We start from the raw sequence: 17,376 nt of genomic DNA, 5'->3' as shown, positions 1-17,376 counted from the left end.
ATATACATATACACACATGCGCACACACACACGTAACATCAAATACACCTTTCCCTCAGCACATCTGTATAATGTGGCCTGCATACCATGGTGGTGGATTCATTACAAATTCCTAATTGATTTAATATTTATACCACTTCAGTACATTATCTTTAGATATACGCGCATAAGTATAGAAACTGATTTGTTAAAGATTAATTTCTATCTGTTTCATTCTCTTTCATTTATGTGGCTGATCCAGAGTCAGGTCAGTTTTTATTTTTTTATTTGCTTAACGGAGCTGCCAAATGTTAGGAAAAAACGCCCAAATCTACATTGTCTTTCTGTGCGCCTCCTTGGTCCAAAGTTCCAGCTGAAAACCACCTTCTTCCATATACACTCAGTGAAGACCATTTGATCCAAAATGCTCACCCTAGGCAGGTACATAGTGGAAGTCTATGTCTGCCATATAAGCAGATGCAAATCTCCTCCTTCCTGGGTTGCCCATCTGTGTTATTCTGTCTCTCTGTTGGCTTCTGTTTGTCAGGCCTGGTCTACACTAGGACTTTAATTCGAATTTAGCAGCGTTAATTCGAATTAACCGTGCACCCGTCCACACCAGGAAGCCATTTAATTCGACCTAGAGGGCTCTTTAGTTCGAATTCGGTACTCCACCCCGACGAGGGGAGTAGCGCTAAATTCGACATGGCTATGTTGAATTAGGCTAGGTGTGGATGCAAATCGAACTTACTAGCTCCGGGAGCTATCCCACACTGCACCACTCTGTTGACGCTCTGGACAGCAGTCCGAGCTCAGATGTTCTGATCAGCCATACAGGAAAAGCACCGGGAAAATTTGAATTCCTTTTCCTGTCTGGCCAGTTTGAATCTCATTTCCTGTGTGGACGTCGTGGCGAGCTCAGCAGCACTGGCAGCGATGCAGAGCTCTCCAGCAGAGGAGTCCATGCAATCTCAGAGTAGAAAGAGGGCCCCAGCATGGACTGACCGGGAAGTCTTGGATCTGATCGCTGTGTGGGGCGATGAGTCTGTGCTTTCGGAGCTGCGCTCCAAAAAACGGAATGCAAAGACCTACGAGAAGGTCTCCAAAGCCATGGCACTCAGAGGATACAGCCGGGATGCAACGCAGTGCCGCGTGAAAATCAAGGACCTGAGACAAGGCTACCAAAAAATCAAAGCGGCAAACGGATGCTCCGGAGCCCAGCCCCAGACATGCCGCTTCTACGAGGCACTGCATGCCATTCTCGGTGGGTCTGCCACCACTGCCCCACCAGTGACCGTGGACTCTGAGGATGGGATAGTGTCGAGGGGCAGTTTCTCGGCGATGTTCGCCGATGGGGAAGATGAGGAAGGGTTTGTGGAGGACGAGGCAGGCGACAGCGGTTACAATACTGCTTTCCCCGACAGCCAGGATCTCTTCATCACCCTCACAGAGATCCCCTACCAACCCTCCCCGGCCGTTAACCCGGACTCCGAATCAGGGGAAGGATCAGTCGGTAAGTGCTATAAACATGTAAACATTTATTTTTTAACAAAACAGGAATAAAAACTATATAAAAAGGTCAATGCATATAGGGATCGAACAGAAATCCTCTTGGGACAGTTCTACGAAGCTTTCTGAGAGGTACTCGAAAAGCCTCCGCAGGAGGTTCCTGGGGAGAGGTGCCTTGTTGGGTACTCCGTGGAAGCACACTCTTCCGCGCCAGGCCATCCTGAGATATAATGGGAGCATCGCCTCGACCAGCATGGCAGCATAGGGCCCTGGTCTGTGCAGGGATTCACGCAGCATTCGCTCTCTGTTTCTCCTGGAGACCCGCCTCAGGGTGATCTCGTTCGGCGACTGCTGCATCTAATTAGGGGAATTACTTTAATGTTACTATTGTGAATGCTTGACTTTTCCTTTGCATAACAATGACCGTCGTTTAACAGCCACGTGTTGTAGGCTGCAGAGGAAAAGCATACAGGGATCTTTCCCGGGGACAGCCGCGAGGGGCTGGAACAGGGTCAGACTTTATGCTTTCCAGATTGCCTGCAGCAGGAGGGCACTGCTATCCATTAACTGTTAAGCAGCCTAAAGTTTACGGCTTACCAGGCCTGGCTGCTACACGGATTCTGCTGTCCTGCCCCGCTTGTCCGATCTCCAGTGCAAGACCCCAGGCAATGAAAGCGAATGCCGAAAATTCGAACTTGTCCTGAGAGCACATGAGATTAGGTGCCCTGTATGGTCTTGTTCACAGAAACTGAGTAGACTGTGTTCAGTGTTCGCAAACATGTATCTTTGGAAGGAAATCACTTCCTTTTTCCCATCACACAGCTGCGGCTCTTTCCCAAACTGCCCCGGCATCCCCCTCACAGAGGCTGGCGCAGATTAGGCGGCGAAAGAAAAAGACTCGGGACGAGATGTTCGCTGAACTGATGGCCTGCTCCAGAGCCGAGGCGGCCCAGCAGAGCCAGTGGAGGGAGACCCTCTCTCAGCAGCAGCGCTCACACAGCGAACGGGAGGACAGGTGGCGGCAGGAAGACCAGCAGGCGACTCAAACACTGCTTGGACTAAAGAGGGAGCAAACGGACACGCTCCGGCGCCTTGTGGATGTTCTGCAGGACCGCAGGCAGGAGCAGAGAGCCCCCCTGAACTGTATCTGCAACCGCCCTCCCCCGCCACAAAGTCCTGTCCTCCCCTCACCCAAAATCAGAAGAAGGAGGGGCGCTAGGGGCCGTGAAAACTGTCACTCCACCCCAGCAGAGCGCTCATGTACCAAACAGCTCTCATTCCCTAAAGTATGAGAATTGCTTGCCTTCCTGGCTCACCCGATCCCAAATCCCAGTTTCATCCCCCAACTGTGTAGTTGAGTATTAAAAATAGTTTGCTGTTCATTACTGTTTCCGTCATGTTTCTTTGCAGAAGACTTTGTGTGAAGGGGGGGGGAGGGGTTTGTTAATTGCATAGGACAGCCACCATTAACAGGGTACAGACATGGGGGCAGGATCAACAGCAGGTCACACACAGAGTGCAGTCACTAGGCACCCGGGTCACTCTGCGAGGTGTCTGCTGCCCCAGGTCAGTCTGGGAGGTGTATGTTGCCCCAGGGTCCGAGCGCGTGGCATCCACAAATGGCAAGGCAGGCTGCCCTTACCATGCCCTTCCACCCTAGCCATGAACCTCTCTGATGCCCTGAGCCCCAGCCAGAGCCATCATCCCCCCACACCTACTCACCCTTCCCACACACCCCTCACCCCTTCCTGCAAACCCATCCCTTCCTGCACACCCTCCGGTAACCGTCCTCCCCCCAGAGACCGCTGTAGGAGCAGGAGCCTGTCAGTCCTCGAGTGTAGAAGCGGTCTGTACATCACTGCACACCGTACCCACCACAGTCTGCGTCCCTGTTGGAACCCTTGAATGAGAATTCGTTAGTAAAGAAAACTTTGTTAATTAAAAATGTTCCAATAACTTTATTTTTAAACGTCTGTTGGAAGGGGGAAACCTGGTGAACGGGGTATGTAACCGCTGAAAAAAGTCAATAGTAACTGAAACAGGGGCAGGTTCAGCTTCTCTGTAAAGAGACTGGACAGTCATAGGTTACCCTGCTCTCTGAGGAACCTAGCTTTCAAAGCCTCCCGGATGCACAGCGCTTCCCGCTGGGCTCTTCTAATCGCACGGGTGTCTGGCTGAGCGTAATCAGCAGCCATGCGATTTGCCTCAACCTCCCATCCCGCCATAAAGGTCTCCCCCTTGCTCTCACAGAGATTGTGGAGCACACAGCAAGCTGCAATAACAATGGGGATATTGGTTTCGCTGAGATCCGAGCGAGTGAGTAAGCTCCTCCATCTCCCCTTGAGACGTCCGAAAGCACACTCCACCACCATTCTGCACTTGCTCAGCCGGTAGTTGAAGAGCTCCTTGTCACTGTCCAGGGCGCCTGTATAGGGCTTCATGAGCCAGGCATTAGCGGGTAGGCTGGGTCCCCGAGGATCACTGTAGGCATCTCCACATCCCCAACACTTACTTTGTGGTCCGGGAAGAAACTACCTTCCTGCAGGCGTCTAAACAGACCAGAGTTCCTGAACACACGCGCATCATGAACCTTGCCCGGCCACCCGACGTAGATGTTGGTAAAATGTCCCCTATGGTCCACCAGTGCTTGCAGCACCATTGAAAAGTAGCCCTTTCGGTTAATATACTGGCTGGCCTGGTGGGCCGGTCCCAGGATAGGGATGTGAGTGCCATCTATAGCCCCACCGCAGTTTGGGAATCTCATCGCGGCGAAGCCATCTATGATGACCTGGACGTTTCCCAGGGTCACCACCTTTGAGAGAAGTAGGTCAACGATTGCGTGGGCTACTTGCATCACAGCAACCCCCACGGTAGATTTGCCCACGCCAAAGTGGTTCGCTACTGACCGGTAGCTGTCTGGCGTTGCAAGTTTCCAGAGGGCTATGGCCACTCGCTTCTGCACACTCAGGGCTGCTCGCATCCGGGTGTCCTGGCGCTTCAGGGCAGGGGCCAGCAAGTCACACAGTTCAAGGAAAGTGCCCTTACGCATCCTGAAGTTTCGTAGCCACTGTGATTCATCCCAGACCTGCAGCACTATGCGGTCCCACCAGTCCGTGCTTGTTTCCCGGGCCCAGAATCGCCGTCCCATAGCATGAACGTGACCCATTGCCACCATGATCTCCGCGGCGCGGGATCCCGTGCTTTGTGAGAGGTCTGTGCCACTCTCACACTTCATGTCCTCACCGCGCTGCCGGAGCCTCCTCGCCCGATTTCTCAGCAGCTGACTGTGGAAGAGGTGTTCGATAAGGTGCGAGGAGTTGACAACGGCCATAAGTGCAGCGATGATCGCAGCGGGCTCCATGCTCGCAGTGCTGTGGCGTCCGCGCTGTCACTGACCAGAAAAGTGCGCGAACAGAGTTCCCGCCGGCGCTTTCAAGGAGAGAGGGTGGGAGTGACGGTTGAATGACGACAGTTACCCAAAACCACCCTCGACACATTTTTCCCCCAGAAGGCATTGGGGGCTCTACCCAGCATTCCAATGGGAAGCGGGGACTGCGGGAACTGTGGGATAGCTGCCCAGAATGCACCGCTTCCAATGTCGACGCTTGCCCCGTTAGTGTGGACTCACAAAGTCGAATTAGTGTCCTTAGTGTGGATACACAAATTCGAATTCATCAGGTCGAATCCACAAATTCGACCTAAGTTAAATCGAACTACTCTTGTAGTGTAGACATACCCTCAGTTAGTAGAAATACTGAAAAAGGAGAGCAGGAAGTGAAACTGACGTTGAAGTAGTTGTGAGTTTGATGCATTTCCCTTGTGTCCCTGAGGAATAACATAAGGCAGAGTGACAAATTCCAGGGATGGGAGAGAGGATTCCAGCTTCTCAGTTGAAATCATTGCTTCAGTATTTTTGTATTTGATTATTTTTATTTTCCATCCAGTGATGTCATGTGCTTTGGGAAGGTACAGGGAGAAATTTCACGTTTGGTTTGGTTTGGGGTTTTTGTGTGTGTTGGTGCTCAGAGAAGTGAAAGGCACTTAGAACTGGCTAAAAATTAAGGCACGATGTGGGCGTTTGCTGTGCATTTTTCCTTCACACAGCTGTCCCAAAGCACTTGAGACCTGACTTCAGAACCCCTTGCTGTTCCAGTTCTGGGTCCGCTGATGAGCCTCAGTCATGATCTGCAGATCCATTCCAGTCCTGGACTCCATATTCTGTATAGATATGGATACAGACATGTATAGATGTAAAACCATTAAGAACATAAGAACTGCCATACTGGGTCAGACCAAAGGACCATCTAGCCCAGAATCCTGTCTACCGACAGTGGTCAATGCCAGGTGCCCCAGAGGGAATGAACAGAACAGGTTATCATCAAGTGATCTATCCCCTGTCGCTCATTCCCAGCTAGGGACACCATTCCTGCCCATCCTGACTAATAGCCATTGATGGACCTATCCTCCATGAATTTATCTAGGTTTTTTTTAATCCTGTTATAGTTACATAGATTAGATAGAACACAAGTATAATTTGTAAAGCTCTGCAGAATCCTTTGAGAGGAAAGGTTCTCTATACATGTAATAAATTATCACTATAATAAAAGCACCTGCTCATTGCGAGGATGAACTTTATCAGTACCCTCAGTGGACTATTACTGGTTTTGAACTTTGTCAATAACTAGGCATTCTCAGTACTAGATTATATCACATAAAAAGTGAAAAAGATAAAATGCTCCTGTAGTTGTCTTTGTGATGCTTTCTAATCAACTATGTTGGGCAGCTGGAATTAAAGGTATGTCTCTTTCGTAGTCAGAAGATGTTTCTACTCTTTTTGTTCTTTTAGTCCTAGGATAATTGATATTTTAGGGGCTTGGAATATTGAAAATTTATTACATTCTTTCTGACTGTTTCCTAAGAGACTGTTTTCCATTGTTATTGGTCACTTCACACTCTGTAACAAGATGACATATCACAGTTCTACTGACATCTCTCTGATTCCTCAGTCGAACAGGTGGAAGCACTTGCAGTATTTAGGAGTGTACAGAGGAGAGAATGAATGTATGCACCATAAAATTCCAGATTATGGAATTATCTAATAGAACAACAGTTTATTATGACCTATGGCTCCTTCTCATCTCTTTGATCAGTCAGGCAAGAGTGCATCACATGGTGTGGCTGAATTCAGGTTGGGCTTGAGTGCGATAGAAGCTTCTTTGTCAGTACGAGGGAGGAGTGGATAGACAGATGCCTGGAAGGTGGATTTAAAATGAAATTTAAAATTTCAAAACCCAGATTGGATTTTGGGTCCTGTGTAAATGTCTACTCATTATAGCAATGACATGTGTCTTAAGGGAACTGCTAAATAGCTACCAAAGGTGCGTCTTTAAAGGTGAACAAAATTGCATTGGAAACCTTGGGATATCTTAAATTTGTGGCTGAAAACAGTGCTGTACATTAACAGTGGCCTCTGCTATACATAGGTATATTAGGTGTTTTAGGGACACCAGCAAACAGATTGGGTTACAAGTGTTCCATGTTTAGCTAACCCCTTTCTAACTTTCAGTATTGCTTGTGAGATTGAGAGGCTGAAAGGGCGAAAGCCAGACACAGAGCAGGTATGTGCCATGCAAGTTTACTTCACACAACTCTGCCAATGGAGCTCAGTCCTTATCCGTAGTGCCACCCCCACCCTCCACTTCTTTTCTAGACCTGGACTCACCCCACAGCCCTACAGCTGTACTTCAATCCTGATTTGCAGCATTCCTCCCCCACCCAACTCTGCCATGTGACATGTCTATAGCACCCCTGCTATTTCATTCCTAATTCCCTGTACCGTTCAGCAATAGCCCAGGGGTTCTGTGGAAGCCAGAGTAGGCCAGCTCCTATGCCCATGTTCACACCATCCCCCTACTTTTGTGCTCTCTGTCTTATGACTGCTTCCAGGGAAGTCAGAGAGAAAAAGGCCTTATTGAAAAGGACTAATTGTCCATAGTTATTTTCTGTGCCATAATTTGTGTGGAATGAGATTTCAATCAGTTGTCCAGATCAGGCTGGTTTTGACTAATCTTTATAATGATGAGAGACTGCTCCTGACTGGTTCAATTCCTCAGGTGGGAGGGGAAGGAAGATAGAGAGGTGATGTCTTGCTCCTGCTCTGGATTTTGGTGGGGTGTGTGTAATGGAGAGAAACTAAGAAAGGACAGAAAAAGAAATTGAGCAACAAACCAAAGAGAATCCCCAAGCACAGTGAAGTTGGAAGAACAGGAGTGTTGGGATTTCCAGCCTGCCTATGTCTAAATAAATCCAGAGTCCACTTTTCAGCAAACACATAATTAGAAGGGAATTCTTTAGTCCCTTTTCACCTTTGTTTCTGGTTTTGTGTCCCTGATTTCTCCATCAGTTCAGTGCCACTTCATTTTGTGTGGTGTCTTTTCTCCCAACTCTTTACCCAAACACTTCACAGAGTTAAATCCCCCACCTCCCTCTGCTATTGTTCAACATGAAGAATAAGCAAAGTTAAGGGGAGATGCTATCAAGGAAGATCTAAAATGTGATAGAGAATTGGTGATGAGGCAGGGAGGAACAAGAAGGCTGGTCCAGACTGAAAGAAGTTGCCAAGCCAGGAGGCCTTCTCACTGACAGTGCGAAAGTGGTACTGAAGGAAGGAGTGTTAAATGAGCCGAGGGAGCAGGGCAGAATACTAAAATGAATGGGATCTCAGGATGGTGCTGGAGGGTGGCATGTTTGCCTTGCTTTCCACATCTGAGAGAGTGGAGGCAGAATTCTGTGCATGCTGGAGTTGAAAGGTTCTATTTTATTCTGTTAGGTTCTTATATAGTACTTATTACCATAATGTCTGAAGGACATTGGGAAAGACACTTTAGATACCAAGGTGAAAAGTATCTTGTAAATACCATAGATAAGTAGACTGTAGAGAAGGGAACTCCAAGAGGCAGAGCAAGAAGAGATGGTGGTCTGGCTGAGAATTTCAGCAGGGGCTGAGTTGCGGCCTTGGGCATTGTATGAGAAATATTGTGGAGGTGGTGTGGTTAGATTTGCAGATACAGGAATGATTGCGGTAGGTACAATGTAGTGAGAAGCAGGCAGGATGGAGACATGAAAAACAGAATGTTAGGGGGAAAATTGGGGTCTTTTTGGATAAATGATTTGCAAGTCAGTCTTGGTCTTCATTTTGTTGGGATTTCACCAGTAGCTCTCGGTTAAAAGCCTTAGCCCACATAATAAAGCAATTTACTTTGGAAGAAATGCTTGCAATGCACCAGAGGGCAAAGTACCATCAGAAGTTGACCTGTTAATAAGAGAGTGAACTGATAATATGTGTCACAGCTCCAGATTAATTGTCTTAATTCATCTGTATAATTCTTCTTACAGTTTACAAACAAGAGTCCTTTTAAAGGTGAAGAGAAATAATGAGGACTAGCATGGGGGTGGGGGGGAAGAGGGGATGAAGGCTAATAGGAAAACCAGAAAGTCTCCTCACGTCAAGAAGACTCTTTTTTTTTTTTTTAAAGACAACAAGACAGCTTGTGGGGCAGCTTTTGTCAGTATGATCAGACCTGAGCTATTGATGTGTAGCTGGGATCTAGTTATACAGTGGATCAGAGGAATAAAATGTTTCCTGGGCATTAGACAAGTGATTATTATTTGTGCAAGACTATGAATTTGAGCATCTATTTCCCCATTCCCCAATTTGCAAGGAAGCGTGGATTTAAGCCTCTCCCTGGCCCCATGCCAGGAATCGATTTCTTTGATCCATTTGCAGGAACTGGGTCTCAGCCAACATCCCATATCAATAGACCTAATATAACCCAGTTCTCTTGTGGCCACCAGTGAGACTGCCCCCTGGAGACCTGCCTCAAGATAGACTTCTCAGGCTGAGGAGGTGTTGGGTTTACTGGCGAACTCACTTGTTTACAGTTTCAATCCAGCTCTTTCAGTCTCTGGACTCATTAACTTTTCCTCCCTACAGGAAAATATAAGGCCAAAAAAAAACCCCACCACCCAAAAAACCACATCAGAGACAAGGGGGCAAGGTGGTTGCAACGTATTTGTACAAAAGAAACCAGATCCAGATCAATAGCAAAGAGAGAAGCAATAGAAAAATACTCCAGGTTAAACTCAGAAAGCCTGGGCTGTGTTACAATCTGGAGCTCAGTCCGGGTTTGGTGGAAGCCATCTAGCGCTTGAGGATTTTTCCCCCAAAACAGGGAAAATTCAGCAGCCTTCTGCTGTGAACTGTTCTTTGTGTCTGAGCCCAAAACAGAAATCTGATATTAGTGAGTGTACAAAAAAATCCATGTGAACACAAACCCCTGCAGCCTGAAACCAGGGGGATTTGCACTATTCTAGAGAAGAGGCGCAAGAGACTCAGGAGAAATAGAAACTCAGACAATCCAAAGGGAGGGGCTGCAAAGAGCACTTAGAAGAGCATCTGTAGTCCAGGCCAAAAACATATACATTAAATTAAGGTTGAGACTCTCTTGACCTTTAAAGCAACCTAAGCAAAGTACTTGAGTTTAAAAATCCCCAAGCCCTACGTGCTAGAAACTCAAGAATGTCACAGTTAAGATCCAACTTCCGATACCATCTCTAACTTTGCCCTAAACCCTGCCCACTTACAGGCCAGAAACTCTTCCCTGCTGCCCTACAAAACAGAAGTTTGCCCTGCTGAGTGCATGAATTCCAACAGGATGCTCTTTAGTTGTAGAATGGGTTAACCCACACCTGCCCTTCCAGCTCTAGACAGATCTCTGCTATATAATGGTAAAGTGTCCAGAGCAGATCCTGGTATCCTTGGGATTCAGACCTTGCACTGAAAAGGGCCACCAAGTTTGTCAGGAGGTGGTGCTCAGGTGATGATGCGCTGCCTTCTGCCAGTGCAACATGCAGGATTCATAATGAGTAGTCAGAGGAACGGGGAAGACTTCAGGGGTATCTGCCCTTCAGATGACATTGTCATTTATTGACAGACCTGAAAGAATGGAGGGCATGTGGCAATTACGAGCTGTCCAAGGTGATAAGCAGTCAAACAGGCCTACACACATGGCAGCTTCCTTCTCACCTCCCTTTCTCCACAACATCCCTTTGCATATGCAGCCCAAAAATTACACTGGCCATTGTTGTAGCCACATCACACTGCAAACTCTTTTCTGATCTGCTGCCAACTCTCTCCCCTTGGTCTCTCTCGCATATTCTTCATAGATTGATAGATTCCAAGGCCAGAAGGGACCATTATGATAATCTAGTCTGATCTCCTGTATAACACAGGCCATAGAACTTCCCCAAAATAATTTCCAGAGCAGATCTTTTAGAAAAACATCCAGTCTTGATTTTAAAATTGCCGGTGATGGAGAATCCACAGTGACCCTTGATAAGTTGTTCCAGGGGTTAATTACTGTCATGGTTAAAAATGTACACTTATTTCCAGTCTGAATTTGTCTAGCTTCAACTTCCAGCTATTGGATCATATGATGCCCTTCTCTGCTAGATTGAAAAGCCCATTATTAAATATTTTTCCCATGTAGGTACTTATAGACTATAATCAAGTCATCTCTTATCATTCTCTTTGTTAAACAAAAGAGATTGAGCTCCTTGAGTCTATTACTATCATTCTCTTGGCTCTTCTCTGAACCCTCTCCAATTTATCAACATCCTTCCTGAATTGTGATTGCTGCTGGAATATTGTGTCCAGTTCTGGTGTCCACAACAGTGCCAAATACAGAGGTAAAATAACCTGTCTACTCCTACTCAATATTCGTCTGCTTATGCACCCAAGGATTGCATTAGCCCTTCTGGCCACAGTGTTGCACTGAGAGTGACTTTTTCAGAGTCTCACCATCCCAGGATAGAGTCCCCATCCTGTAAGTAGGGCCTACATACTTTGTTCCTAAATGTATACATTTCCATTTAGCTGTGTTAAAATGCATATTGTTTGCTTGGACACAACTTACCAAGCGATCCAGATCACTCTGTATCAGTGACCGGTCCTCTTCATAATTTACCACTCCAATTTTTGTGTCTGCAAACTTAATCAGAAGTGATTTTAGGTTCTCCTTCAGGTAATTGATAAAAATGTTAAATAGCATAGAGCCAAGAAGTGATCCCTGTGAGGTCCCACTGGAAACATATCTGCTTGATATGATTCCCCATTTACAATTATGTTTTGAAAACCTGTTAGCCATCCTTTAATCTATTTCATGTGTACTATGTTAATTTTATATCGTTCTGGATTTTTGATCAAAATGTCATGTTGTACCAAGTCAAACCCCTTACAGAAGTCTATTACGTAATCACTATTACCTTTATCAACCAAATTTGTAATCTCATTTAAAAAAAAGATATCAAGTTAGTGTGACAGAATCTATTTTCCATAAATCCAAGTGGATTGGCATTAATTATATTCTTGCATCTGGGTTTCTGACTACTTTTTCTCAAGTATAGTTACTACACTTTTCTAAGCTGACTCTCATTTTGTTTTTTCTTGCTCATGTTAAATCTCTCTAGGTCTGTTTGGATTATTCCTCTGTCCTCATGAGCATTTTGCAACTCCTCCCAGACTAGCATCATTTGCAAATTTCATGAATGTTGTGGGATTTTTTTTGGTTATAAATCTGTTAGACTCTGTTAACATAGCTCTGAAAAGCAACCACAACACCCTGAACTTTATCACTGTATATTAACCATGTTTTTGCCTGAGAATTTCTTTACTTTCTATTAAGGTTGGAAAAAGTATTTATTTCCGACTTATATGCCTGGACAGACTTTGCTTCTGACTTCAGTGCAGTTTCTGTTTAGTTGGTGGTGCTTATGAGGCTTAAAAGTTTTGCAGCCTTTGCTGGTGGAGCTTAAAACTTCTGCGCTGCTGCAAATGTGCTTCTCAGCTGGGTCACAAGTTGGTATCTCATGTGAGTTGAACAGAATTATAGTGGAGGCCTCATAGATCTTTGCCAGAAAAGCCTGTAACCCCTCTGAACAACCTCCCCCGCATCCTACTTGAGGCTTTACAAAAGTGGTAAATTCCACCAGCATAGCCATAGGCCCGTGGAAGTTACAGGCTCTACTGGTATATTGCTTGCAGAAGTTACAAACTTTATGGCAGAGTTTACGGATTAAAATATCAAGATTTCATACAGTTTAAAATCCAGATTCCATAGTGGGAACTAATGAAAAGGCCCCTTTTTGACTCTTTGCACTGCCAGAATATTAAGAACAGAGAAAACTCTGCAAGTAGGTAGCAGTCCTGACACCCCAACTTCAGAAACACCTGAGAGAATGTTCCTTCAACCAGCAAAGAGTCTTGTGGCACCTTATAGACTAACAGACGTTCGGGAGCATGAGCTTTCGTGGGTGAATACCCACTTCGTCGGATGCATGTAGTGGAAATTTCCAGGGGCAGGTATATATATGAGCAAGCAAGAAGCAGGCTAGAGATAACGAGGTTAGTTCAATCAGGGAGGATGAGGCCCTCTTCTAGCAGCTGAGGTGTGAAAACCAAGAGAGGAGAAACTGATTTTGTAGTTGGCAAGCCATTCACAGTCTTTGTTTAATCCTGAGCTGATGGTGTCAAATTTGCAGATGAACTGAAGCTCAGCAGTTTCTCTTTGAAGTTTGATCCTGAAGTTTTTTTGCTGCAGGATGGCCACCTTAAGATCTGCTATTGTGTGGCCAGGGAGGTTGAAGTGTTCTCCTACAGGTTTTTGTATATTGCCATTCCTAATGTCTGATTTATGTCATAGAATCATAGATTATTAGGGTTGGAAGGAACCTCAGGAGGTCATCTAGTCCAACCCCCTGCTCAAAGCAGGACCAATCCCCAAATGGCCCCCTCAAGGATTGAACTCACAACCCTGGTTTAGCAGGCCAATGCTCAAACCACTGAGCTATCCCTCCCCCCCATGGTGGCTAGGATGGTGTTTTCTGGAAGGTCACCAATGCATTGTAGTTTCCTCAGAAAATCAGTGGTGTCACGGAGATAGCTGGGAGTGCTGGTGGCATAGGGTCTGAGTAGAGAGTTCACAAATCCAGACAGTCCTTCAGAGAGAGTGCCAATGCCCGAGATGATGGGGCGTCCAGGATTTTCGGGTTTGTGGATCTTGGGTAGTAGATAGAATAACCCTGGTCGGGGCTCTAAGGGTATGTTGATTTGTTCCGGTGTTGGTGTAGGGAGTGTCCTGAGTAGATGGTGCAGTTTCTTAGTGTATTCCTTAGTGGGATCTGAGGGAAGTGGCCTGTAGAATTTGGTATTGGAGAGTTGTCTGGTGGCCTCCTTTTGGTAGTCAGACCTGTTCATGATGATAACAGCAGCTCCTTTATCAGCCTCTTTGATTATAATGTCAACCAATTGTTCCTTCAACCAATTCTTCCACCCCTAGAAATGTCTGCAATTTCTTATGGGAAACGATTCAGTGTTTGTCCTTTTTAACCATGATTTAAATCTTGGTCTTGGAAATCTCGACCACTTTGGGTCAGTTTTATACAGGACTTGGGCACAAGACCCTGGTCAGAGGCCTGGCCTATAGGTCAGAACTTCCAACAACCACGTCCTGCTCTCTTACAGGAAGTTGGAGTCTAGTATTAGGCTTGGGTGGTGAGATGCCACTGCCTCCTCACTGTTCATTTGTCCATGTGGTGAAGACTCAGCCACTGGAGAAGTTGAGCAGAATTGTTTCCTGTAGCCTCCAAGCCCCGCCTTCTTGATACTGTTGGCATGAGGCGGAGAGTTGGCGCCAGATTCTTGGTTCTGCTACTGCCACTTTGTGCTGCTCAGATAGCAGAGAGTAGCTGGACTCTGGCCAAAAGTAGCCAACAGAAAATCCCTCTGGTGGACGGGAGCTCCCCTCTAACGTGAAGCCAGCTATTGTGCCAGCTGTCTCACACTGGCATAGAGTTTGTGCAGGGGGTAGGGATGTGTCTTTGTTCCACTGATCCTCCACTGGCCTAAGTAAGAGTGTGTTACTGGAGATTGGAAAATGTTGGCCTTTTGCAGGAAGAAGTCTGGTATTCCACAGCTGTGTACGCGGGGATGGGGACGGGGGTGGGGGAAAAGGGTGACTTCTTACAGACATCACCATGAATAACGTGCAAAAAATTGGTGTGGAAGCTTTAACTGCACATATCCTGAGTTTTTGCCATTTATGTATTATTTTTTAACTCAAAAATTCTGTTAAGGGTGTGTTAATGGGCAGTATTCACTACCTTAATGTTATACAGAGAATACTTTGACTTCTCTAGCACTGTCTGTCTAGCAGCCTTTCCAGCTCCTAACATTGCTCTTAAGAGTGTGTTGAGCCATTAGCAATCCAGCCATTTCAGGGAAGAGGGGGAGGATGAAAGGCAGGAGAAAAGCTAGAAGAGAACTGGGAGAACTCCTAACTCCCATTAACCTAACATCACTGCCTAGGAAGATAATGCAACCAATATTAATAGATGGAATCTGTAAGCTTCCAGAGCCCAGTTCTGCCCTCATCTAAATCTCTGTGGAGCTCCATCCAAAGTCAATGGGATTTGTGCACGTGAGTCTGAGGGCAGGATTGGGGGTATAGAGGCTAACAGCATCATGAGCAATAAACAACAACGGGTTTATGAAACAAGTTCAACAGACAATAGCTGTTCTTGATACAATTAGATAATTAGTGGGCAAAGGCAATACTTTGGATAGACTGTCTGACTTTACTCAGACATTTGACATGGAGCCATGCAAGATCTTATTAGGGAAATTAGATCAAATTGGTTTGGATGCAAATCCTGTGAAATGGATCACAGACTGGCTGACAAGCTGTAAAGGGAGGGGTGAGAGAAGTTCTTTATCATGCTAGGGCTGAAATGTTCAAAAGGTCCTGGAAGAGTATGTGAAAGGCACAAATTATATTCACAGACAGTCCCCAAGCTGGAAGGTCCTGGAAACAAGCACCAAGCAAGTGAGGAAGCTGTGTTAGAGGGGTTTTGGGAAAATGGATAGAGATTAGAAACCTGAGGCTGAAAATGGCAGAGAGTGCCCTTGCAGCAGGGAGAATCCCCTGTGCTAATGGGAGCAAGGTGGCTAAAGCTGTTATGTTCAAAAAGACCAGGGTGGGTTAGTGCAGAGTTCTCAACCTTTTTCCTTCTGAGCCCCCCCACCCCCCCCAACATGCTATAAAAACTCCACGTCCCACCTGTGCCACAATAACTGGTGTTCTGCATATAAAAGCCAGGACCAGTGTTAGGGGGTGGCAGGCAGGGCAGTTGCCTGAGGCCCCATGCCATAGGGGCCCCCATGAACTACATTATTCAGGCATCAGCTTCAGCCCCGGGTGGCGGGGCTCAGGGACCTGGGCTTCAGCCCCATACGGTGGGGCTTCAGCTTTTTGCCCTGGGCCCCAGTGAGTCTAATGCTGGCCTGCTTGGTGGGCCCCCTGAAACCTGCTTGAGGCCCCCTGGGGGGCCCAAGACCCCTGGTTGAGAACTACTGGGTTAGTGGTTACCAAGTGATAGCAGCCTACAATGTGATCCAATGGCTAGAAAAGCCAATGCTGTACTGCACGGCCAGGGAAGAGATAGTCCCTCTCCACAGAGCCCTGGCACGATTGCACTTGAAGTTCTGCACGCAGGTCTGGACGCCTCGCTACAGGAAAGACAGGCAAATTGGAGAGAATCCAGAGAAGGGCAACAAAGATGCTAACAGGATTAGAGGGAATGACCTATGATTAGGAAAGGTGAAAAGAACGAAACGTTTAGAACCTCTAAGCTTGTTACATGGGCACAGAAATAGTAACGGAGCTTCCTGTGCCAGCTCGAAGGAGAATTGGATCAAGTCTCTCTCCTTTTACATTCCCAATAAGGTAACCAGAGTCAAGCAAATAGCTGCTGTTCACTTTGTGAACATGCAGGACAGGTGGAAATGGTTTGCAGTTATTTCTGCTGTTCAGAATGCTGTCAAGTTGCATTGACTTTCCCAAATTTTGCCTCATTTTGTGCATTTTGCTGCCATCACTTTGAGTCAGCTTAAAAATAACAAACATTCCTGGTCAAAAGGGAGATTTTTTGTTAGGAGTGTTCATGGAACCTATGGAAGGTCAGAATTTGTCAGGCTTTGCTCAGCACATGGAGCTTCTTGGGAGACCCAGAACAGTGCTAACCCTGGGCTGTGATGGGATGCACAAATTGTTCCATAGAGCAAAAAATAAAAATATAAGCTCAGTAATGAACAAAGATGTCCTGATTGCCAATTCTGTACCTCAATGGGACATGCAGCCTTTTACTCCAGGTCACTGATGCAAATCTGGCCTAGTCAGTAGTCACTGGTGATTACTTATTACCATATATTGGCTTGTTGGTGTCCCATGTGAAATGGGTTGGGGAGGCCTCAGTCTAGATCCTAGAGGACTGGTGTCTATATCACGAAAACCACCATCACAGGTAGCACTATCTGGCCTCTATGTGTTGGTCTCAGCACTGAGTCAAAGAACTGAACTGGGCCAAGGAGGCTGAGCTCCCCTCACACTCCTCTAGCACAAGAAGGCAGCACATTGATGGGTCAGCATGTAGGGAAGCTAACCCTGCCTCTATTCGTGGCCTGCCTATGCTGGGGATAAACAGAGGCCTTCAGTCTCCAGGTTTGTCAGTCCTTAAAATACATGTTTGACTGTCAGGGATTATAATTTTGAGAAGTGGCTGCAAACTAGGGTCACCTCTGGGCTGGGTTACAATTGGCCCAGACATGGGCGTTCCTAGGTGAAACCTCACTTAAAAGCCATTGTTAATATACGAAGACTCAGTATGGAAATAAAGTAGAAGATGCTTCTAAATGTTCCTGAATCTCAGCCAGAGTGTGTATATCTGGATTTTCTTGAACTATCATGGGGAAGTCACACTAGTACTGTTCTCCTA

The 17,376-nt window shown here is 46.3% G+C and overlaps 1 protein-coding gene across 9 annotated transcripts in view; it reads left to right on the top strand.

Moving 5' to 3' along the window:
- The window catches only part of ESRRB (estrogen related receptor beta), a 177,853-nt gene that overhangs the window by 96,194 nt on the left and 64,283 nt on the right, over nt 1-17,376 (top strand). Inside the window, exon 1 of one of the 9 annotated variants that reach the window (XM_045012604.1) lies at nt 6,487-6,549. The exons of 5 other annotated variants lie outside the window; for them this stretch is intronic. In XM_045012604.1, the coding sequence (XP_044868539.1) occupies nt 6,548-6,549 (2 nt within the window). In that variant the 5' untranslated portion in view covers nt 6,487-6,547. Of the gene's footprint in view, nt 1-6,486; nt 6,550-6,654; nt 6,677-6,845; nt 6,867-7,097; nt 7,107-17,376 lie in introns of those variants that run through there. 3 more of the 9 variants (XM_045012605.1, XM_045012600.1, XM_045012606.1) reach the window with 3 other exon arrangements.

The sequence above is a fragment of the Mauremys mutica genome, chromosome 4 (genome assembly GCF_020497125.1).
Source record: "Mauremys mutica isolate MM-2020 ecotype Southern chromosome 4, ASM2049712v1, whole genome shotgun sequence".
Classification (NCBI taxonomy): domain Eukaryota; kingdom Metazoa; phylum Chordata; order Testudines; family Geoemydidae; genus Mauremys; species Mauremys mutica.
This window is presented reverse-complemented; position numbering and strand designations above follow the sequence as displayed.